At 32.4% G+C, this 25,484-nt stretch overlaps 1 protein-coding gene across 1 annotated transcript in view; it reads right to left on the reverse strand.

Annotated features, from left to right (window-relative positions):
- The window catches only part of LOC129233810 (eukaryotic translation initiation factor 4 gamma 3-like), a 126,481-nt gene that overhangs the window by 48,230 nt on the left and 52,767 nt on the right, over positions 1-25,484 (reverse strand). The window contains 14 exon segments of the mRNA XM_054867785.1: positions 3,820-3,920; positions 4,147-4,318; positions 5,053-5,151; positions 5,333-5,513; positions 8,603-8,679; positions 9,433-9,579; positions 12,385-12,555; positions 12,557-12,583; positions 13,623-13,799; positions 14,658-14,771; positions 15,988-16,118; positions 16,711-16,916; positions 17,720-17,814; positions 18,847-18,944. Of these exon segments, the coding sequence (XP_054723760.1) occupies positions 3,820-3,920; positions 4,147-4,318; positions 5,053-5,151; positions 5,333-5,513; positions 8,603-8,679; positions 9,433-9,579; positions 12,385-12,555; positions 12,557-12,583; positions 13,623-13,799; positions 14,658-14,771; positions 15,988-16,118; positions 16,711-16,916; positions 17,720-17,814; positions 18,847-18,944 (1,796 nt within the window).

Here is a 25,484-nt window from a genome sequence, read left to right on the forward strand (position 1 = left end):
TTTTGTTATGATATTTTGGGGGTGTTATTTTATGGGGATGTTACAAAAATTCTAGTCATATTTAATAAATGTTTTTCTGAAACATGTTTTTTTTGCTTGTCTCCAACTTGACATTACACGGCCAGTTAATGTTGGCTTAGTTTAAATATCTTAACTTTTGGATTTTAAACTTAACTTTAAGTATGCCAACATTACAGGAAGTTGCGATAATTGTCTTCCAGGAGTCCTTCTAAAAGCTATACGAACGTTGGCAGAAGTGCATAGTCGTTCAAGGTGACTATTTTGTAGATAGATGTACTTCGGTAATGAGAACTATTCACGCTAAATTTTTATACAACTTGTCCTCAAACTTTTAGATCATGCTACATACGTATGAGTTTTCAACTTACTATTTCATAACGTTTTTGAGTGACGTAAGTTGACGCCCATGAAGACATCACAAGAGAATTTGCGATAATTTACTAAGGAGACGTTCAAAATGGATATTTCGGTCATCTATGTGTTCTTAGGTACATATGCATGTACATGTGTGCCGAAAAAACTTGCGAAGTTTAAATTAGATGATCGTAAAATAAAAATTTAGGTCGAAATCTGATTTTTTTTTTTTTGGGGGGGGGGGGGGTTACATTTCCTTATTCATTGAAAGGAAGTAAAGTGAAATGAATCAATGATCCTTTAAATCCCTGACAGTCTTATCAATTTATTTCTGTTTTTTTTTTGCCATCGGCATCGGCCATTTGGAGGAAAACAATCGGCCAACAATCGGCATCGGCCAAAAAATGCCATCAGTCGAGCCCTACAAACAACCAAATACGGTGACTTAGTGAAACATTTAAGATAAGTAGATTAGCATAAAAGTAGTTAACTGAGCCACTTAAAAAGTCATATACTTCCACCTTGGGAATGATTAAATATGGAGGCTATGCCCAAAAAATAAGATTTTTTTAAATTTCTATCATGAAAATCATTTAAAAAAATAATAAATCTTCATGAAACTACAATTCAGTTGAAAAGTTTTTAGCACATTTGCGTCCAAAGCAATAAGATTAAGTTTCAAGAACAAAATTTCATTTCTCAAAAAAATTAGTTAAAACAATAAAATTTCTTTCTCCGATCGACCCTTCCATCTTCAGGCTTGTGCATCCGAAGCAGTAAATTGTCACCTTCCCTGTTGAGTGTGTGCACAATTCTTGTTCACCCAAAGAATTTTTTTCTTGGGCAGGGCCGGATTTAGGGGAGGGCAGGCGGGGCTACTACCCCGGGGCCTCCACAAAATTTTTACAAAATATCCTAACTTTCAGGTGTCAGCAAATTTTACATTTTTTCTCCCAGACTTTTTTTTTTTTGTATTTCTACAAAGAATGCTTGCATAAAAATAATATTATTATCGATATATCAGAAAGCCCTGATTACAAGTATCCATTTACTATCGATTTTTTATTTGATAGAGCATTTCAGTGGCTATATATATATATATATATATATATATATATATATATTATTCATTTAATTTGTAATGTGTACCTATGAGTTAAAGAGAAATAAAGTAAGTAAAAAAAGTCTGAGAAATGGTTAACTTTGCAGATCATCTTTACAACTTCTCGCTTCTTGAGCTCAAAAATTTAAAACTTATTTGATGAAATGACTTGAATTGAAATTTTTTAACGAAGATACCTATTAAACACGTCTATTTTCTCCCGATTCCCCCCCCCCTTTTGACATTTTTAAATAATAACAAAGAATTCTGAATTAATCATTAAAAATCTGTTAATGAAGGCACTATTTTTTTCTTTTTACCAAAGAAAGGATTTAGCCCTTTAAGTTGGTGAAATCCCTATAATATATCAAAGTATCGGATATTTTCAAAAATATGATGTGATCTTTTCGAACCCTGATTAGGGGCCTCCACACTTCCAAATCCGGCCCTGTTCTCGGGAACTATTGAGAGTTAAAAATGGCGGCTGCGAAGTTTTTTTGGGTTGCCACTTTTTTTTTATTGCTAGCGTCATTTTGCGTCAAACACTTTACATTTTTTCAAAATTAAACATTGATAAAAATGAAGATTAGATCTCATAGAACACAATTCCTTGGGAAAAAAATTTTGGGGGCAAATTTGGAAAATTCCGACATTTTGATCTGTGTCATTTTCCCTAACAATTCCAGGTTTTCTTGGAGTGTACAAACCCTGCCTACTCATTGGGTTTCTTGTTTCTATAAATTGAATGAATGGGAAAGAAATTTGCACCCGTCACAGGGTTTGAAATAGAGTTAAAAATTTCAGGGGAATGTCCCTCTTTAGCCCAGATTTTAGGGGGATTTTTTTTAATTTGAGGGGACAATTTCATGAGCTTTATACTTATATAAAACTTCTGTATACTACAGTAAAACTCCTATAATGCCGACACTAACGGGACAAATTTTTTTGTCCACAATAGAGGGGTGTCCGCAGGACAGGGGTTTAATAATGTTATTGCACTGGAATCGGGGACTCTAAATGTCCGTATAAGGGGGGAGTCCGTTAGTAGGGGTTTTACTGTACTTTAGCTATGTATTCACAAGTTATGTTTTCGGATCTAATAATGGATTTTGAAGCACAACATGTTTAACAGTGTGTCAAAGTAATAAAAATTTAAAAAGGTTTAAATCAATACATAAGAGCATTTAATAAAAGCATTAATAACTTGTGAGTTACATTAACAAAGCTTTAAAACAAAAGTATAAAATAGAGTGAAACCAAAAATAGCAAAGTGCTACAAAACTTACACACTAAAAGCTTTACAATCCAGAAACCAATGAAAAAGCCAGATACACAAATTGTAACTTAAAACACTTCAAGTTGGGTCATATATTGAATGAAATGAGAATACAATAAAAAAAGAAAAAAAAAAGTGAAGTACTGCGTATTTTATTTTTCTTTATGTTTCTGTTAAAAAAGTAAAATTAATGAGGTGTGGATTAGCTGGATTCACCAATCGAGATAGTTTCCCCTGCCTGTATGTTGTTTATTCGAGGTTTCATTTTGTAGGCAAAATCTACTACTGTGTTTTTAGAGAAATTTATTGCTTCACAGCTTTTTTTATGGTAGGGAATGGGATAATAAATTTCGGCTTGGAGTTTCATTTTGTCTTGCTAATTTGATATCATTTATGCTTATTGCTTTTCATTATTGTTCATTTTTATTGCTTTTCACGGATTTCTTTGCATCCAAACGTTCCCTATTTTGGATTCAAAAAGTGTTCATGTAATCCCAAAATATAAATCTGCTGGAATATGCAACTTTTTTGGATGTTATTTCTAATTTAGCTTTTTATGCACAAAGGTCAAGAAACTTACTCTAGAAAACTATGCTTGACAAAGCTTGTGTTTGCAAAAAGGGACAAATCTCTCACAAGAGGAAGATAAATAATACATTTTTGATCTTGAAAGTTATTCACTTATTTTATGTTTATTTTCCTATTCCCCAAAGTATAGTTTAAAGAATCAACAAGCATAGAAAGGGGGAGGGAGACAGCATGTTTGAAGGGCATCAAACTTCCTGGGAGATACCAAGATGGTTAAATTTTAAAATATTCCGAGGCTCGCAAATCATTTATAGTGCTAAATTTTAGTTTAGCAAAAAGAAAACACATTGACAGAACTTTTTTTCTCATTACACCTTGGCAGGTGAATGCTCATACTTGATCTTTCAGCAAAATTTATAGTTGAGAATATCCCTCTCTTCAAAATTTATGACTGCCGCATTACTCTAGATTTAAAATGAAAAGCTAACAAAAATAAACTTTTTTGTGACATGCTTTCATAAGCAATGACATTTCTCACCTTAGTTAGTTTGAGCTTCGTGGGATCAACCATATAACTTCCCTTATTACTTTTATTAGAGGAAGGAATCCAGCCATCGTCAGAAATGCCAATATTGCGACCTAGTAGGGAGAGAAAAAAAGCAAATATTTATTACATAAGTGACAAAATATATTCAATAATTCATTCTGAACATATGAGGATATTACAGAATTATTAAAACTTCCATTCAACTCTAGTTAGCATATTTTGACCACAATTAGTTTTTTATTTCACTGAATAGCATTTGTAACAACTTCCACGATTGAATTACGCAGCACTTAAACCGCTGAATGATACGTCACTTACCCATGCCACCTTTCCGTCGGTCATCTGTATTGAGTCGCTTGGGGTAGGTAGAAGATGATGGGGGCATGTTTTGGTAGGACTGCTGCTGTTCCCGAGCCTCCCTTTCTACTTCTTTGTGAATCTGGTCAATTGTCTTAGGATTGTTCTCATCCCGCCTGGGGACCCAATTGTTCTGGAAGAATAAAATGATCAATAAATGATTTTAGATATACCTATATATTAACATTTGCTAGGTCTATTTCTAAAGTAAAAACAAAAACATGGAAAAAAGGGCTCAAACACTAAGAAAATGTCATTAAAAAAAACAATGTTGATTCATCAATTCAACATTCTATTTCAATTAATTTACATTTTATTAAATTATTGTTAATGTTCCTTTTTTGCATGTGATTTTTGGGAAAGCGATAGTAATAAAAGCAGTAAAAACAACCTGTATTGCATCTTGAATTGTAAACTAGATATTTCCTTAGTTAGCTTTAAAAAATGTGAAATTGATTTTTTTTTGGTGCTTGAGAATTCGCCAAGGGTCAATTTAACAGGCTTTGCTGTGCATCCCAGCCTGATAGCGAAAAAACCCTTAGTAAAACATTGCATGTCTAACACCCATATGCATGTCTAAAACCATAGGTTTTCCTTTTATATAATCTGTCAGTGAAACACATTTCGGCCTAGTCAGGAGAGGGACTTTAAATGAGAAGCAATGTAAATGAGGGGTCTCGTGAGGACAAAAAATTCAGTTTTGCCAAGAAAACTTTAGTTTCGCTGTTACATACACTTCAGTGTAACTTGTAGTGATTTCAAATAAGTAGAAAAAACAGAACCTTTTAACTTGGACTTTCATTCTTTTAATCAACTATTTAATTCTATTAAAATAAAACTTGGGATGGAAAAAAACGAGATAGTTACCCTTTTTAAATCTATGACATCTTGCAGCATGAACCTAACACGAGAAGTAGTCAAGCGTTTCTCTACTATTTTCTGCATCTCTCCAAAATATTTGTCCATCTATAAATGGGGGAAAAAAAAGCAAATTGATAAAAATATGTTTAAAACAAAAAGGCAAGGAAAAGAAGAACATGAATTCAATGCTGATTTGAGACACTGAATCATAGGAGAAATTTAAAATTAAAAAAATATAAATTTAAAAAATTCATATATTGAAAGGAGTATTCAGAACAGGACCCACCATACTGCCACCCCTCTGTGGCTTTCCATCTGGATTGCCCTCCAGTTCTTTGCCGATGGTTTTTAGTAGACGGCAGAGACATTCAAGACTCTCTTCATCACCTTGTGTTAGCAACTTCTGAATGCAATCATGCATGATTGGCTCAGTAAGCATGTTCAGTTTGAACAGTTCTCCAATAAACCTATATGATTCAAAAAACTTTTGTTACTACAGCTTTCACACCAGGGTTGGAAAATATGATATTTTCAATTAGCAAACTAAAGTCTTCAAAATAGTAAATGCATCTTCAAATCATTTTCTAGCGTTATAATTAAAATATGTAGAATAACAATAGGGAAATGTTGGAATTAGAAGTTTTTTCATGCTTTTTTTCAGCGGAAACCAAAAAAGCGAGCTTGTACAATAAAGATAACATACATTAGATGACAAAAGTAGAAAAAAAAAAAAAAATTGCAGTTACTGCCCTTTACCTGCACACGACAGAATTGCATAATAAGTTTAATGTGTACTTATATAGATTTTTTTATTGCATAACATGCATGAAGAAAACAAACTAATTTCGTGTTCTGTTTATAAAGAGGAGCTGGCAATGATAGTCTTTTGGCAGTCATTCAGAATTTTTCTCTATAATTTTTTGCAGAGCATTGACGCATCCATGATCACTTGTGTCAATTCCATGATAGAATCTTCCTTCACTAATAAATCAGAAAGATCATTTCTATTGTCTAGGAATGGCTCAAAATTTTCAATGTGAACGTTTTTGGCTGTGCGTCACCTTGTTTGTTTTGTCCTCCTTTGTCACTCCTAAAAGCTCTTCTTCCAGTGAGTTCTGAACTATGTGAGTTAAACAACTTTACTACTGGAAAGAGCTCTGAAACCAATCGCATAAAATGCCTCCAGTGGTCCAAGCTTGATTTGGATTTTGAAAGAGGGAAAAAATTTTATCTGTTTACATTGCCGCATTCGTATAAAAGCGAAACTCATCCGCATAAAATAAAAGCGTAAAATCTTAAACCTTGTATAATTGAAACCGAGTAAAACAAGGGTCTACTGTATATGGTTCAGAAATAAATAATATGCATTAGTCAGTACAGTCATAAGGCATTTTTTCTGAGCAATGTTTAATATTTAATTAGGCACTTTTAATATGAACTTAAATTGTTACATTACCAATAATTTTATGAATATAAAATACAAGTAGAAAAAGGAATATTATGATACCTTGTTATATTAGTGATGTATTATCTATACATATAATAAAATAAGATGTTTGTGTGTGTGTGTGTGTGTGTGTGTTTGTGGCGCGCATCCTGGGAAAACGGTAAGGCCTAGAAAGATGAAATTTGGTATACAGATGCAGTTTTTGCCGAAGATGTGCACCTCGGGCTTCGATTTTTGATATTTTAATTAGAAAAAAAGTTATTTAATGTTTTATGTGTTTTTTTTGCATTTTTTAGTACTTTTCACCTCACAGACCCCGAACCAATCGCACCACACAAATATTTTTTGTACTATAGTGTAGGAAATTCAATTTTAAATATGATGAATGAAAAAATTTTGAAGATAGAGCAATTTTTCTATTTTTTATAAATTTTTGAAAAAACCTTTAATTTGCATTTTTTTCTGGGTTTAGTTTTTTTCGAAACCCATCCTGCAGAAAGTATTGAACCCTCAATTCTAAATTTTTAGTTGGTAATAGTAAAAACATTTCACCCCCCTCAGAAGAAAAAAGTTTTTAAAAATACGCAATAGTTTTTTTTTTACAATTTTTTTAATGCAGAACGCAACGCGAGCTCTTCGCTTGCCGACTGAGTTCCGAACTTACCGTATCACGTGATCCAACTGAAATCGTTTGCCTTCTCTTCACCTTTTTTTTTTAGTTTTTTATCTTTTTGCAAGCGCTACTTTTTGCATACTATGGGGGAACATAGAGCTTTTTTTTTTTTTTTTTTTTTTTTTTTTTTTTTTTTTTTTTTTTTGCGGGCAATATTAATTAAATAAGCCCGCGGTTTTTGGCACGATCTCTGTTTCCGTTACGGATTGACGGTTAGGTTAGGTAGATGCAGAGATAGATAGAGATTAAGAGGACAAAAAATGTTTTTTTTCGAATAATACTTATATAAATAAAAAAAGATTGTTAATTACTGGTCAGAGGTAGATATGCATAGATCGTATAGATAGATAGACAAATATAGAGGTCGATATAGTAGATGGACAGCAAGAAGGAGACATGCCCGTCATTTAAGGAACTTCAACGGGGTGTTCCCCCCCCCCCCACACACACCATGACTTTGAAAAAACAATGCTTTCACATAAAAGTGGAAGTGCTTTTTGTTATTTTTCGACAAATTTTGCATGAAGAATACACCGTTTGTGTTTCCCCTCCCCCTCCTTTAAAAATATTCCAAACGACGGAACTGGAGATAGATCTAGAAGATATTTTATTCAAATTACTAATGATATAGATAGATAGAGATTGAGTGATACCACGACGAAATTTATTTAAGCAGCCGCCGAAGGCGGCAACATTGGTGTAAAACGGCGAATGATAATATTAATATATAGAGAAAAACATTAATAATACCGTCGCTAAATTGTCTAAGCAGCCGCCGAAGGCGGCAATCCTGGCGCAAAAAGGCGGACCAGCTGGTCGCCGTAGGCGGCTAGTACATCATAAAAATATAGCACATAACTTTTTAGTTAATTTTAATAATAAATGAATATTACTATGATTAATATACTTTTTATATTAAATTTACCATAGCTGAAAAATTAAATATTAAAAATATCAAAATATCATGATAACAAAAAACTAAATATGGGATACATATCAGCTAACCCTGTTTCACACACAGACGTATAACAAAAATTTTCAGAATGAAAGTCATCGAAATTAAATTTTAGTAAAGTTTAGTTTATTTGTCAAAAACAAACTTCTAACGTTTCATCCTCTGTTTTCGTCTTTTACTACATAACTTTAAAAAAAAAAGGAAAACAATCATTTTGATACAGTATTAGCACTATTGCGTTTTGATTGAGAAATAAACTAAAAATCAGAAGAAAAAAAGGGTAAAAACTAAGGCAAAAAAAGAAAAAAAGATACAACAGTTTACAGTGCTGTAGTTGGGGGGAAATATTTGGAAAACTTCCCTTATAGGGAAGTGCTACCCTACAGTGCTGACTTTATATAATATGTATTTGGTTAGGAATAAGAATATTAGGAAATCTAAGACCTCTGCATGATTTAAGAAACATAGAATTCATGCTCACCGTATGTTTCCTAGCTGTCGATACCTCATTTTTTTCTCTTCCTCATCAAATTCAAATTGCAATTCTTTCTTTTTATCCTGGAAAGAAAATCATTAGATATGAGCATTTAAATGTACCTACTACTAAAAAACATTTTTGAGCAGACATAATGGAAATGAAATCCGCAATAAGAAAATACATTAGTCCGAAAAAATCTTCAGCTCAACAAAGGTAACTTTTTTTATGTTCTTTGAAAGAAAGAAAAAAATAACGACACCTGTTCAACAAAATATATGTCGGTGCAAATGCATCAATTCCTAAATCTAGATTAAAAATTCCAAATAGAATAAGAACATAAAGTTGAGTACAATATTATGCCATTAAAATAAATGAAAAAAGAAAAATTTTCAAATTGTATGTTTGCCGGAAAAAGCACCAGAATATGCCTAAAAAGCTGTAGAATATCAAATGGCTTTTCATGGGCCATACTTTTTTTTTTTTTTTGATGAAGAAAGTCTATTTTTTCATGAAGATTTTAGTCTCACGTTTAAGGGAAAAAAAAGAAAAGTAGAAAAGGAAACATTCTAAAATATAAATTTCAAATCTGCAATTTTTACGCCTGAACATCCTTGAAAAAACTCCTTATTGCACATATTAGTTTAATGTCAGGGCTCCATTAAAAGGTTTTATAACAGTATTAAACTTTCATTTAAAAATTTTTAGACGTACTTAATCTTCATCTAAAATAAAAACTGCCAAAAAAAAAAAAAAAAAAGTTAGTTTCAAATTAATACACAAGGCAGAAGACAGAAAATGACATTTTCTATCAATTTTTTTTGACAATGACTGACCTGATCAGCAGATTCAATTGCTTTCAATCTTTCTTCTCTTTTCAGCTCATCCCTGGTATCTTGTTCAAATTCCTTCTGGCATTTCGTCAGTAGCAGCTTGCGGAAGTTGACATACTGACCAGGTTGGCCAGCAAGTGGAACATTTATCTGCAATGAACATTACAACATAAATGAAAACTCAAATTTAAAGATTACTTTTGCTTGCCCAACAACATGATTAAAAATTATTAGTAGGATACACTGACGATGACATTTCAGTATTATTGTGATAATGCTTATTACCTACCAAAATAGTATTAAAGATCAGACATTAAACTTTTCCAAATTCTCAGAAGTAAAATTTTAAGATTCAAATTCAGAGGTTAACATAATTCTTTAAGGACATATAGTTTTTCGTTGTTCTTGAGGTAATTAATATACATAACCAGTGCAAAGTTTAGAAAAGCATCTCCCCCCCCCCCACCCGCCCCGTAAAACAATTAATTATCAGTGGTCTGTCCAGGATTTTTTTTTTTGCTACTGGAGGTGCATTGCTACTGGAGGTCGCCATCTTGCAGATGCGTTTTTAAACATTAGTGTAAAAAAACTGAAGTACCAAAGGTAATAAATTCCAGTCCTCTACATTTAACAGTATTTTATTTATTGCTCTCCAAAATGAGGGCATACCTTTTGATGCACCCTGTATAACTGGCTTATAATTGGAGTGGAAGGGGGGGGGGGGGGGGGAATGCATCATTTAAATAAGAATTTTTCTACATGTGGATTTGGTTGTCATGAATTTTTGCAAAAGCCCCATGCAGCTACAATACACGATATTTCTGAAGGTCTAAACAAAAGAAAAGAGATGTAGCTTCAAAGATCTTAAAAAAAAAAAAAAAAAAGAAAAAAAAAGTTAAATATCTGGTTAAATAGTCCAAAAATACATGCAAAGCTCAAATTCAAAGAGGAGAGAAGCTGTATTATATGCACTCGGAGCAATAGCTTTTGAAATTGAATATTTCAAGAATTATATATGGGCAGTTCTCAAAAGGTGGGAACAAAAAAGTTAACTTTGAGCAATTTCAAAAATTTTCGAATTTGACATCAATTTTGATTTTATTCTATAGTATGTATACCTAGAACACAATATATGAACATGAAAAGACAGCAGGTATTTGTAAGAATTGTTAATTAGCAAATTAAATCAGCAATCTGTAGGTAACAGATTTTGGACATTGTTTTCCTGTAGGTCACGGATTTTGGACATCATCATAACGTAAGTTTCACCATTTTTGACAATTGTTAATCTGATTTTTAACTTTTCCAATGAAAATTTTATTTACTACTTTTTAAATTTTGCAATTTAATAATAAAGAGGATATTAATGAAATACTTGAATGGCTATACATGCTGCTCCTTACATTTGATAAAGTTTTGGAATGATTTTGAAGAAATTGATGCAAAGTTAAAAAAAAGCTTCAAATTAAAAATAATACAATTGTAAAAAGTGAAATCAGTTTTAATAATGAATATTTTTTCTAATGTCATAAGAATTAAAATGATGTCTAAAAAAATTATTGAAGAAAGAAATTCGTATTTCTATTTGGAGATCGTTAAATTATGTTTCGAAAAGAAAGAAGAGAAAAAGAATTCTAAAATAATAAAAGCGGAAAAAAAAAAAAAATTGCTAGCGCAGGTGATAAAGTCTCCAAAGCTGGTACAGCTGATGATAAACTACATTTGTCAAATTGGAATTCCCCTCTGGTAACCTTTAGCTTATCGTATACTGTGTTGTCGCCAACGGAGTTTGCTTGGCGATTTTAGCGCAAAATGGCTTTCGGTTCGATCATAAGCAGCCATGTTTCTACTGTAAATTATGTATTGTTCAATGTGTAACATATTAATTATGCAGAATACCAATGGATTAAAGAAGATAACATTATAATAACGTTTTTTATTGAGGTTAGAAGACAGTAGATCATCAAAAATTATGAATAAATGGACAGAATTATCGGCTTCAAGATCGTAACGCCATTTGGACATCTCACATGTACGTTTAAAAAAAAAATTATTTTTCTTCTCAGATACTGCATAAAAGCTTATGAAAACACTTTTAAACAATTAAAAATTGATTCCGAGGCTCGATAAACACCTTTAAAATGAAAACATCATATACTTAGTTCTCAAAAAATAGCATTGTAAAGATCGTAAATTTTGGACATGCATAAAATTTCAAACTTACTATTTTCTAAAATCGTTTACAAAGTGAATAATCTGTCTTTACTTTTGTTATTTGTGTAAAATATTAACAAAAAATTATTCAGTGTAAGATTCATACCTTTAAATTTTTTTTGAAACGTATGGAAATAATTTTAAAAATTTTTTCTTTAATGGTACATTTGCTCAGTTAACGTTTTGGTATGTCCAAAATTGCGCCTTTTAGCAAAGAAAATATTTTTTTTAAGGGCATTTAAAGAGCATTTTTTCCATAATTTATGTCAATTCTTGTCTCTATACAGTATTATAATTTAATTCAAAAATTTGAGTTAATTAAAATGAAAGTTATTTCGTGTTGAAGCTTCAAAGTTGAGGTCTGTGTTTGCTCCCACCTTTTGAGAACTGCCCATATAGAAAAAAGTTCTTTTAATGTGATTACAACTGGCCCAACAATTTATAATTATATATATAAAAAAAAATTAGCAGGGCAACAACTTTTGAATTTTAGATAATGATCATAAAGCCTGCTTTTCACTGAAAAGAAAAAAAAAGCAAAAAGCGTCAAATTTCATATGCTAAAAGATCAAAAATTTTCAAAATATTAAGAAAAGTTGAAACATTTTAAAAAACCCATAATAAAATGTTATTCCTGAATATACATAATCTTAAAATTTAGAAAAAAAATAAATTAAGAAAAAGAGGAATATAAAAAAAATAAAAAATTAAAGATTAATAATAAATTTATTCTGTTTTTACCTGTTTGAGTTGCTTACACATGTTTGCATAGGGCACAGAGAAATTAGGCTCATCAATGGCTTTCTCAAAGACCAGATCTATGACTCCATTCAACTTTTCCTCTGTATTGATGTCAAATCCTTTCACCTGCTCTACAAGTGTTTCAAATTTCTGAGGCGTCAACTTGTTCAAAAATACCTCGGACTCTGCGGTACAATTCCTACGAGGAAAAAGAAATTAGTAGATGCATTGAACAAAAATTTGGCACTATTAAAATAAATTGACTTGCTTAAGGGAGGGGGAAAAAAAAAGAAATTGTTAAATTAAGAATGTTAGTTCAAAATTAAGCACTTTAAAGGACCCTTTGTAACTAGGCACTGAAAGAAAGCAGTTTAACTCTTTGACTGTGACATTTCAGGAAAAAATGGACCAAATATTGAGAATTTTTTTAATGTTCAGTCCATAATTCAGTTCTTCACATTATTATAAATGATTTTTTTCATTTAAAAAAATGCAATAGCTACAAAATTTACACTTATTACTCACATGAAAAAGTAATGGATTATACGCACATCTTATTCAATTAAAGTTAATCGAATACATTTTTTAAAGCTAAATATAAAATTACTAGTATTATATATTCCGATTTTCAATCCTTCAAATCTTTTACTATTTTTACATACACATAAAAAGTAAAAGATTACACATACATCCTATCCACTTAGAGCAAATTAAACAAAGTTTTTAAGCTAAATATAATTTCATAAAAACAATCAATATTTTCAATGTATAAATTTTGCAAATCTTTTGCAATATGATATATCCCAACACACAGTACTATAGACAAGCCCATATTGATTTCTTTGAAGTCAGAATGGGTGTCGGACCACTAGGGCCATCCATTATCTAAAACAGTGAATTAGGTATCCTGAAGTCGAAACAAACTCAGCTTGGGCACCACAAAATAGAAACACTACTTTTTCTCCTGCTCTCAAGAACCCGTGGCAGCCCAAAAACAAGCTGCATTATACAGCTTGGGCACCACAAAATAGAAACACTACTTTTTCTCCTGCTCTCAAGAACCCGTGGCAGCTCAAAAACAAGCTGCATTATAGGCTTCATAAACAATGTTTTTTTTGCTTCATACACTAGAATGAAGTTTGATTCCATAAAATGATCCTGTTAACTAATAAAGTGAAACTTGGTGTGTACACAATACAAAAGCAGACACCTTTTGAAAGAAAAAAATACAAATTTACCTGTGTTTCTAAGTTATCTTCCGCAGGGACTTCCTGCTTGTGGATAGGCTTCCAGGCATTCTCAGATTCGTGCAACTTAACGGCCTGATTCAAGGAACTGGAGAAAGAGATCACCTTCTTTGGCTTTTCAGGGCCACGACCACCCTGTTGACTACGCCTGCCAATGGAAGGATGGGGCTGTAAAGAAGAGAGATTTAAAAAACCAAGTACCTACATGCTAACCCTACTAAGGTTACAGCAGCTTACACATTTCAAGTGATTGTCTCATCTTAGAGTGACTTTGATTCATTTTATGTTAGAAAACAGCTTTATTCAGAATCCTTATGTTTTACATGTCAAAGCGTAATAAGAAATTAAGGCATGTGGGAACACTGTTTGTAAACATCTTCAATTTTAAGTACCATAAAAGTTGTTTCTCAACCCCAAAACTAAAAATAAAAGGCAGAGCTATATCAAGTAGCATAGTAAGTACAAGAAGTAATAACAGATTAATTGGTTCTATGAATTCCACAAATAACAAAATACTAAAACTAGTGTTTTACGGAAAAGGCATTTTAGCTGGAACCTTATAGGTAACTTTTAACATCATTACATGTGAAAATTTTGTTTATTATCCTAAAATCTTACAGGTATCACGTTAAAAAAGTAAAACGTGCATAAATTTTTGAAAACAGAAAACACTTGAGTTTTAAGGATAAACTGCTTTGAACTCCCCTTGAGAATAAGCAAAACATATAAGTAGAAGCAGTATACCAGATAGCCCGGTTAGCAGATCAAAAGATTGCAGTTTCATTATCATTAGAACTCATTATTCTCTATTAGTGAATAATCGAGCAGGAGGCAGAAGTCATCTCATCGAAGATGAGTTTATCTACCAGTTTGATGGCACTCTCAGCTTCAATGAGATGACATCAGCCTCCAGCTCAGTAATTCACTAATCAAATACAGTTTCTCAAATTCTTTTTTTGATAAGGATTCTTTTTTTCCCCTAATACTCTAAGCCGTGACCTATTATAATATGCTGGGTATACTTACAGGTCTCTGAGCACCTCCTCTGGCGTAGGTGGGAACAAAGGGATCATTGTAAGCCTTCATAGGCATTGTCATTGGCGTCACACGATTCACTTCTGTCAGCCTCTGAATATGGGCCTGGATATAAGAAAACTAGTTTTAATCTACACAAAATTTAGACATCAGAAATAAAAACCTTTGTGTACAAAAGTTAAAGAAAATATAACAGTAAATCACACAAATTTGCAGATAACTACATACATGTGCTTTGGGGAACCCCTTTTCAGTGCAAAAAGTGAGCATTTTTATGTAAAGACATATATTAAAAGTCTTAAGTTACACAAAATGGTGAATTAGCAAGTGGCACATTCCTATTTAGTGCATATAAAACACATGCTTTTGATAAATAGTTTAAATGTGATGAGAGAAGGTTTAAGTTGGATGTTTTAGGCGACTATATGCTATTCGTTTCTTTTCCGATTGATCATGGTTCAAGAACAATTTATTTGTTTGCAATTTTTTTTTTCAAAATTTGTACATGACTAGCTAACAGAAACACAGGTTTTTTTCATAGGTTGAAAATTTAATCCACAAAATAAATCGAAATTTTTACACTATATTATGGGTATAAGAAGCACTTTCCAGCCAGAAATGTGTTTCAATAAATATTGTTTTTCAATGCATTAGTAGTTGAATTTTACAAGTAATCAGGGACTGGAAGATCTAAATAGCAATGAAAATTCATAATGAAATACTTTTTAAATTTGAATTTTATCAACGATTCAAAGAAGGAGATAATGAATAATGCTGGAACTGAAGGAGTCGCAAATCTTATGACCTGCAAAAGCAATATCTGCAACTAATAATCTCAAAGTTATGCAATAAGCCAACAAGAATTTCTACATTAAAGAATAAAGCTATGTTTAAAAAAAACCTGGAAATTTCTTCAGAATAACAAAAAATAAACTGCTAAGGGGGGTTGATAAAGCGCCATGTCCCGTCAAAATCTGAAGAGTTCCAAACTCATAATACGTATCTTTTCCCCCTTTGGAACTTTTTAAGAGAAAAAGCGAAACTAACTGCCATATATTTTACTGAACTCTTTAAACTGACTTTGGAAAGAGCAGGTTTTTGTCACATCTTGTAAAAATGTTCTATGTTTCAAATGTTGATGAATAAATGATCAGAGAATAAATTCGAGTATGGAAAACTAGTTATCATTAACACCCAGAAAAGTAACTCGTAAAAAGAATTTTGCTCATTCCAATGAAAGTGTTATAGGTGTTCCCAAGAAAATATCTTCAACACTACTTAGTAAATTAGTATCGGTGGTCAATTAAAGGCAAAAACAAACCTTGTCTTTTATCACATCAAGATTTGGCAAATTACTAGGTTTACACAGAGACATAGGTTCACCCTGTAGTTGAAGCAGAAAGTCCCGATCATACTGCTTTTTGCCTTCTGGGTTCAGTGGACTCCACTGATCTAGAAGAGAAAATTTAAAAAGTCAGATGTACTATGCGAATAAGTACATTACAAAATTCAATCAATGCAACAGCAGGTAAGAACATTACGATGAAGCCGAAATATAAAACTCAATCGACATTTATAACTCCCTATATGTTGAATTTTACAGAATGTAGATCTATATATATAAGAGAGTGTTTCTTTCAAAAATCAAACATACCCCCGGCCTGTGCACCTCAAACCCGAAATTCTTAATTTCTAATTAGTTTTTTCTTAATTAAATGTTTGATTTTTAGCCCTTTTTTTGTGTTCAACTCGTTGCAGATCCCCAACCAATCGCGACAGAAAAATATTTTTTGTACCATTGGGTAGGAAATTTAATTTTAAATATGACAAAAAAATGAAAATTTACAGATTTTTGAATTTATGAAAAAAACCTTTATTTTGCGTTCTTCTACAGGTTTAACTTTTTTTCTAAACTCATCCCCCACAAAGTACTAGATATTTCTTTCTGAAAATTTAGTATGTAGTAATCAAAACATGTCTCCCTCTTATAGAACTATTGGATCTATCACAACTACAAATGCCACTTTCAAGTGGCCTTACATACCTTCTTTGTATTCATATTTTAAAATAAGTTTGGATGCTGCATCCTCTGCAGGAGAATTTTCTTTATCTTCTGAAGCCTTTTCACCATTTGGAGGAGATGGTGCTGGTTCTGGAGGGAGAGGGATGGAATCTAGGATGTCAGAATCCACCACTGGGACAGGGGGAGAGTGGTCGCTGCTCCTCAACCATAGGAGGGACACGTTCCTCCTGCAATGTCAAGATTTTAATTGTTACTCATAATTAAAATTATTTGCCAGACCAAACTGATAAATTAAATAAAGCTTACTTAAAGAAAAATCATAACTGTTGAATATATTTTTCCCCCATTTATGAAATGTATTAAGAACAAAGCTTCAGGGAAATATGTACATTTTACAATATTTTTACAAACCATTTAAATAACATTTAATAACTGAAAATATTTGCTGAGAGGGAAATGATTTTCAGCACATTAAAAGAGAGAAAAAAAAAGTTTAGGTCAACAATGAAACTTCGGTGAATTTCAAGATATAAACACTTTTGTTTGTGACCAAAAGTAAGTTTTCAATATTTGTGTGAAAGCAAGAACATTGTAAGTTTTAAAAGCACCAAACTACTGGAATTAAAGCAATGAATTTCTAAATAGTCAATGGCAGATCATTATTAATTTGCATACATTGGCGTTCTGCTAAGCTGGAAAAATTTTTATCCAAGAAACAAATGATGTAGTCCAAGTAATTTAATTCATTTCTTTTACTAAAAGTATAAATTTTCCAACCAGAAAAGTAAAATAATAGAGCTAGTGATACTGCATCCAAGTACACAAAAATAAAGTTTTAATATAATGGGAGACTATCAAAAATAATTAAACAATGATTTAATTAGAAAATATACACAAGAAAATTAAGTGTTGTACTAATAATTATATATATATATACATATATATATATATATATATATACATATATTATTTCTCAGAGTAAAGGAACAGTAGGATAACTTACTGTTACTCCTGGGATTTGATGTCTTACTGTTTGTTGCTTTGAGGGGATGATAAGTAAAGATTTTTGCTTATGGCAAAAAACAAAGAAAAAATGACAAGATCAGTCTCTAAGCCTTCCAAAGACTGTAAAGAAAAACAAGTACCTTTGGCAGAAAAAGTAAAATAAGAAATAACCAAGTCAAATAGAACAAATTGCTTCAGACACGTGTTTTGACGTTACAAGGTACGTCTTTTCCAATGCAAAAGATATGAGCTCATCTTTTCAACCATAAGCCCATTTTTTTTTATTTGACGTTATTTCTCATTTTACTGCAAAGAAAGGCTTTTCTAAAATGTATAACTTTATAGAAAAAAAATATATATACTATTTTCATCATTAGTTCAACTTAATCAAATTATGCTTTCCAAAAGCAAATTTAAGAGTCGTGGGGGGGGGGGGGGGGGGGGGGGAACCCAACCAAAATTGTTTTTAAGAGTTCCTATAAAAGTTGATGAGTGTCATCAATTTCTACAGGATCCCATCATTTGATCTCAGTAGCGTAACTTCAAATTTTCTTCCGCCCCGCAAAATCTGATTTTGGGCTACATGATCTATGATCTCGGTTTTATTCGTATGCTAATTAAATTATAACCATTTAAATGATAATGGTTTCCCAAACTAATTTAAATATTTCACAATGATATGTGTCAAGTAACTCAAGATAAAAGTTGCATGTCTCTTTACTTGGCAGACTTCTTGATGAAGATAAATTTACTACTAGAACAATAATGTCCTGTTAGCTCCTGAGAAACCTTTATTCAAAATTTTTATTTTGATTACTATTAATTATTTGCAACCCTAATCTAAACATGGTAATACTTCTAAAAAATCTGCTATTTTTAATCATTATTTTTAGGAGAGGAATTAGATCTTAGAAGCTAAAAATTTACACAGGTTAGTTTAAAGGTATCTTCACTTTAATAAAATATTCAATTTGAAGACGGTCGAGAGGAGACGTTTTGAAAAATCAGGTCAGTTGACGTAGAATGACTCATATATAAATATAGAAAAAAGTAAAAAGCAAACAAATTACCACACTATGAAAAATTACATATCACATTTTTTAAAGGATCATAAGTTGAGATTAAGTAGGTCCTCAAGCATAATTCACTTACCTCAGGTCCCTTGTCAAGGAAAGCGTCCATCTCCCCGCCTTCTTTGCTCTCTCCTTTTTTGTTTAGATCTTTCTTTTTCCGAGTCTTGTTCTTTTTGCCTACGAAAATATATATAAATAATTTTTTTGTGCACAATTGTTTCATTGACCACAAGAATTTTGAAGAATAAATAAATTATGTAAAGAATCCATAAAAATAAAATTTGCACTAACAAATAGTTGCAAGGGAAAATAACAAAGACAACATTATGCTTTTTAAAGTTTCTCCCTCATACCAAGTATAGTCACAAGCTGTAAACTAAAAACAAGCAATAAAATAGAAATCAATCAAAATTCTCATGAACATACAGTAGTATCTCCTTTAAGGGACACTATTTAGAGTTTGTACTCAGTTTCAAAAATAAAATGAAGGAGTTTTGGAGGAGTTTTGAAAGAGTAAAATGAGATTTTGAAGGAATTACTAATGGAGTGTCATTAAATGTCACTTTTTTTCAATATATCTGACCATCAGCAGCATTTATCACAAAGTGTCACACTTCACCCCAAACTTCTCTTGTCATGTCATATTTCTTACAATAACTGTGTGATGTCACTTTTTTTGTCACCCTCTCTTCCCCTTGTCACAATTTCATGAGTCCGTCTCCTCCTCAAAGCATGACATCACTTGTGGATGACCCTTTTTACAATATCATAACTGCAATTAACTAAACAATTGTTCTTTTTAACGCAATCACTTAAGTACATTTACTTATGTAGTTTTAAATATTTAAATAATAATTAGACAACTTGACTTTTGCCGCTGAGAGTGTGGTAAAGGAAAAAACAATAATCATAAAACTTGAAAAAATAGCCAAGCACCATTTAAGCATGCACAAAATTACTACATAAAAATCGCCTTAGTGACGAAGTTAGTTGTCAATCGAAGTATTTATCGAAGGAAGATCATGTAGTCTTGAACTAAAAAAGAAGTTTTGAAGGAGTTAAACCAAAATGAAGGAGTTTGAAGGGGCCCTTCAAAAATTTTTTTATAAATGAAGGAGTATTGGAAGAGTTTTGAAGGAGCGTACGAACTCTGTATTTAAAAGATAGCCACAAAGAAAAATTACAAAAAAATTTTTTGTTTTAGTGCATTAAAAATATTGACTTTATTAAAATTCAAGGTTCTTTTTATAATCAAAAATTAATTTGTAAAAGTTTGTCTTAACATTGACATGAAAATAAAGAAAAAAAATTCTAAAATTTTGTGCTGAGACCTACGTTTATGTTTTTTCCCCATCATTAAATTTCTATGGGCCAGTCAGATATTGTGCCATCCATGACAAACTTTGTACAGAGAAATTTCAATGTAGTCACACTGTGTTTTGCATTGGAAACTACGTGACACCAAAAAAAATCCATGTAACACATTAATTCTAAAATTTTAATTTATACAAGATCGGTTACAAAGCTGATACTACAGAATGTAATGAAAGAAAAATGCCTGAAAATATTAATCGATTTTCTAGTTTGAATAATTCTGAATTTTATTTAATAGATACGAAACATTTTCAATGCTTCATCTTAAATATTATTAATTTTACATTTATTATGAATAATACTGAGTTAAGTACACACAACATGTATCAATTCATCTACCTCTGAAAAAGGAACACCTCAATTCAAGGGAGTTTGTCCAGTCCCCTTATTCTTTTTGTCAAAAATATTTTATAAAATTCCATCATAATGTATTAAACTATTGCTTGCTAGCTTATAGTTAACAAGTAGTTCTTCAACAAGGCCCTCATTTTCCAGCAGATTTCGATTACTGTAAGGTGTTTTGAAAGACAAATCAGACGTGTCAAAAATCACTTTGAGGGCTAAACCCAACCCCAAGATCATCCTAAACTTCATGATACTTGCTTTTGCTACATGAAGCTGGTTTTATTAAAAATTTTCCATTTACACTCATTTTCTATAAGACTTCAAGTCAAAAGAATCAAAGCTTTTTTTTCTCATTTTTAATATTAAAATAATGCGTAGAGCCACATATTTGCATGCCTGCCATTTTAAAAAATTTCCAGTGATGACCTCCATGTTTCAGTGTCTTCATCACTAATTCAACAAAATATTCTGGTTATTGGCTAACTTCCTATCAGATAAGTGCCCCCCGAAAAATTATAGACGATATAAGAAGTCTACTCGTAGTGCCAGCTCATTAGTCATTTAAATTGCAGTTCACAAAAAAAATTTAAAAAATTAAATATGCAGACACAATGCTGCTTTAATATTGTTTTATAAAATTTACTTCTTTTGGACAAACACATCAATAAAATTATTATTGAATTTAAGTACGTAATTTATCATACTTTTTTTAACTGATGGAATGGTTTTTAAAACTTAATAATAATTTAAAAAAAAAAACATTATGTTACTACAAAAAATCCTTTTAAAAAAGTGCCTCTATGAATTGAAGTGCTCTTTAATCAGGAAGCAGTTTTTTTTATTCAATGATTCCCAACACACATATTATTTACTAGTGTCAAAATTCTTCTATGTTTGCAGCGCTAACACATGCCAGACTTATAAAAAATACAATTAAATGGCTTCCAGAAATAAAAGTCGTGTAAAACCTCAACCAGGAAAGCTTTAAATTTCAAATAAAACATGACATTGCTAAGGGCAGCATATTAACTATTAGCAGGGTTGTTTGTCCCCCCATTTACGCCAGATATTCGAAATATAGAGCATTATTATCACCCTAACGTAAGACAAAAGAGGATACAAATTTACTGTAAACAAAGTTTAGTAACAGTTCACCACGCGGAGTAACGCGATCACTGTGACCGCTGAGACATCTATTGGGCTCATTCGTGCTTAAATGCCCGCATATGGTTATGAAACAATACGAGATCTGTTTTCATTTTTCATTGGATCGGGATGGTTGTTGATTAGAATGGAAAGAGCCGAAAAAAAAGTATTATGTGCGGAAAATACAGTGAAAAAGCTTGCGAGTATAGACAGACACCAATCTTCAGAAGCATAAGGTGTTGCGTAACACAATCGGAATGTGGTTCATATGACTTACCCCTGTTCCAGACTTCGCCATTCGACGCATTCCTACAGCCAGGCATTGGGCGCGATCTAGAAAGTCCGGCAAGTTTTTAAGTCCAACATGGAAGTTTCTTGGGAGTATTAAAGAGGCCGGACCCCAGCCATCATGGCGGTGTGGGTACGAATAAATTTAGTCCTTCGGAAAAGGAGCGGAGCCACGTGCCGCCACACGGTCCGGGAAACACTCTCGCTCCCATAGGTCCAAAGTTTTTCGCCAGCCTGCCTCAGCGACCGAGAAATACTGCGCATGCGCCGCGGATTAAATGCCATCCTCCGTAAAGGGAAAAAACCCGAACGGCCCGTCTGGCTTCAACTGAGAAGAAGCCATGATTAGCCGCTATCTTCCCCCTTCATTACTGCAAAAAACGGTAACTTTAAAGGGATTTTTTATTTAAATCTAAACGAGCGTATTATGCGACCACTTCAATATATTAATATTTTTTTCCGGTGATTGCATAACAGAGGAAGTTTTAGTCGATATCAAACAAATTTAAATTTCCCCCTTTTTTCGGGGCGGGTGTCAAATAGTGAACTGTGGAAAATATCATGATTCTATACTATTACACCGAAAATGAGAACATCCAAAGGTGCGAGATTATATTCATGTGCTCATTGCTGCCCCCCTCCCCCCGCGGGTGAGAGAGAAATTTTTAAAATTTTGTTGATTGATTCATGGAAGCGCCTAAATTATTACCTTGTGCTGGGGGTTTTATTTTGTAAAAAAAATAATAATAAATAAATAAAAATAATCATATATTGACCAGAAAGAAACGATCAGGAAATAATTTTGAAAATTTAAATAGATGCTTTGACAGGTTTGTTTTAAAATTTAGCTGAAAATAGTCAAAAGAATGTCAACTTTCAAAGCAGCATTAGTTTTGGGAGTTTGAAATAACTACATAAATCAAAATAGCGAAAATGATAACCCTAACCAGTTTTGTAAAACAGTTTCTTATGCCAAGGGGGAAATGGGCCGCTTAATATTGAATCATTTGCAACTGGACAGTAGCGTACACAGACCTCCGTGCCCCCCCCCCCCCGGCTAAAATTTTAACATGGTGTTATTTTTTCACAACGTGAGCCCTCATACCTCTCGCCCCTCCCCCTCCCCCCAACACCGGTATGGGAACTTCCGATGTAAATAATTTATACCATCCATAATGCATTTCCGAATGGAATAAATCGATACAATTGCAGGTTGAAGCTGCTTCTCAACTTTCCCCCCTCGCAATTATATTTTGCTTTTGTTAGAAAATAATTTGGTTTCTCGACACTACGGGGAAAGAATCGCACACCCACAGGTAGGCAAAATAGTTTCTTCAATCCTGCTTTGGCGCATGCGTCAAAACGTGACGAGCACGTGGCCGTTTTTCCCACAGTTTCCTTCGGCAAGGTCGGTTAGTAGGCATTTTCAACGATTTCTGCTACGAGTTGTTAGACGCGTCTAAAGCCCAGTTAATTCTGCGAAGTTATTGCGACAAACAGGTCACGGATGTACAACCATTTTGTTCTAAAAAGGGACAAGATGAGTGGAGGAGCATGTAGAAAGCCTCTCCTCAGCGAACAACTTTTTTTCCCCGTTCGAAATTGATCGTTCAGATTAGTCACTTGAGGACACGACATGGCAGAGGGGGGAGATAATGCCTTTTTCTTTTTTCCAGAGGCTCAAATCTCACATGAAAAATAACTTTGAACAAAGCCCCTGTATTACAATACAGTCGTCACTTAGGGACTGTCAACTAAGTGTTGTCATAACCGAAATAGTTAAAAAATCCATTTTTACTTTCTTCTATATCTAATATATAGAAGAAAGTATTGGATTCGTGCAAATTTTCGAATTTTGACAGATTCGAACGTTTTAAGGTGTGCTGAGCCTATTTCGACTATTTTTGGAAAATGTCTGTCTGTCTGTGTGTGTGTATGTGTGTGACCAGTTTTTTGTGGCCGCTCTACAGCAAAAACTACCGCATGAAATTGAACAAAATTTGGTACACATATGTGCCCCTATGTGAACTTGTGCCCATTGACTTTTGGCGCGAATTCCTGAAAGGTGGGGGAGGGGAAGCAATGGGTCGTTTCTTGAGTTACATGAGCCTGCTATTCCCCGAGAAGTAACTGGCGGAACCAAAGAAAACTTTTTCCATATGTTGCCCCTAACAGGTACAGGTGCTGGTTCAATTTTGGTGTCAATAGCTCAAACGGGGGTTGAACTATAGAACGTTTTTGTCGTCAATTGTAATTGATGTATCTCAAGAAATAATGAACGGAATCAAACAAAAATGTTTTGACAAGTAGCCCTTAGTGGGTATAAGAGCTGATTTTATTTTGGTGTCAACAGCTAAAAAGGGGGTAGCGCAATCGCTCGTTCTTTTTTTCCATTGTGAGTGCCCTATCTCAAGAAGTAATGCTACGTTCTGGTTGAAATTTGGAATATATGTGAATCCCTACGTAAACAGGCTTTGGTTCAATTTTGACTCCAATCGCTCCAAGAGGTGTTGATTTTTTTTTTTTTTTTTTGCGAATAAAAATAGTTTAATTAATGCAACAATAAGAAAGATAAATCGTAATAGATTGTAGATTGTCGTCTGCATATTTCTCGTGATTTTAATTGTATGGAAATGATCGGAAATATTATCTCAATGATTTAAAATTTTTAACTGTTGCCATCTTATGTTTGTTAATAAATAAAATATTTGTAAATTAATTCAAGTAAGGCTTTTAAAGTAACTTTCAATTTTCGCTCTTTGTTTTGTTTTTACAATAATTCAGACATTGGGATGGTCGTCAAGTTTTTGCATGTGTAATTTTGTTTTTGTTAGGAATATTGCTTCCTCGTCAAGCATGGGGAGGGATCAGAAAAAAGGAAAAATATAGAAGAAAGTTTCGTGATGGCCACAACATACTAGTTAAACATCAGTTTGTAATAAAATTACAGATTGAATAAATAAATTGATAGAGTTTTTTTTTTTTTTAAATTCGATTCAACTACTGTACATTGAATGATTGGTGAGCAAAGCTAAAATTATAAGATTAAAAAAAAAAAATTCACTCCCCCCCCCTTCTAAAATACTTTCCATTCCAATGAGGGTTTGCTTAATTTTTGAATGATTTTAGCACTCCTACTTTCCACAAAGTTGATTATAAAGGAATACAAAAATTGGTTTCCTGTAATTATCAACAAGAAACTAATTACAGGGATCAAAGTGACCAACTGACAAAATATAGGACATTTTTTGAAAAAAAAAAAAAAAAAGACATTTTGAAAAAATATAGGATTTATAGGACGCTAAAAAAAATGATTAAATTTTGCATACACTTCATAAAACAGTTACTTTTTAGTGCCACTGATAAAAAAGTATGTATACAAAAATTGTTGATACACCATATTGATTCTTTACTGTCCGAATATGAAAATTTAAATTTCTCACACATAAAAAATAAAAACAATGATAATATTATGGGAAATAATTTATTTCAATAAAAAATCCAGGGTTTCCGCCATGGTCGCATTTTTCGCAAAATGCAAAAAGACTTTCCCAATTGCGAAAA

The sequence above is a fragment of the Uloborus diversus genome, unplaced genomic scaffold (assembly GCF_026930045.1).
Source record: "Uloborus diversus isolate 005 unplaced genomic scaffold, Udiv.v.3.1 scaffold_75, whole genome shotgun sequence".
Classification (NCBI taxonomy): Eukaryota; Metazoa; Arthropoda; class Arachnida; order Araneae; family Uloboridae; genus Uloborus; species Uloborus diversus.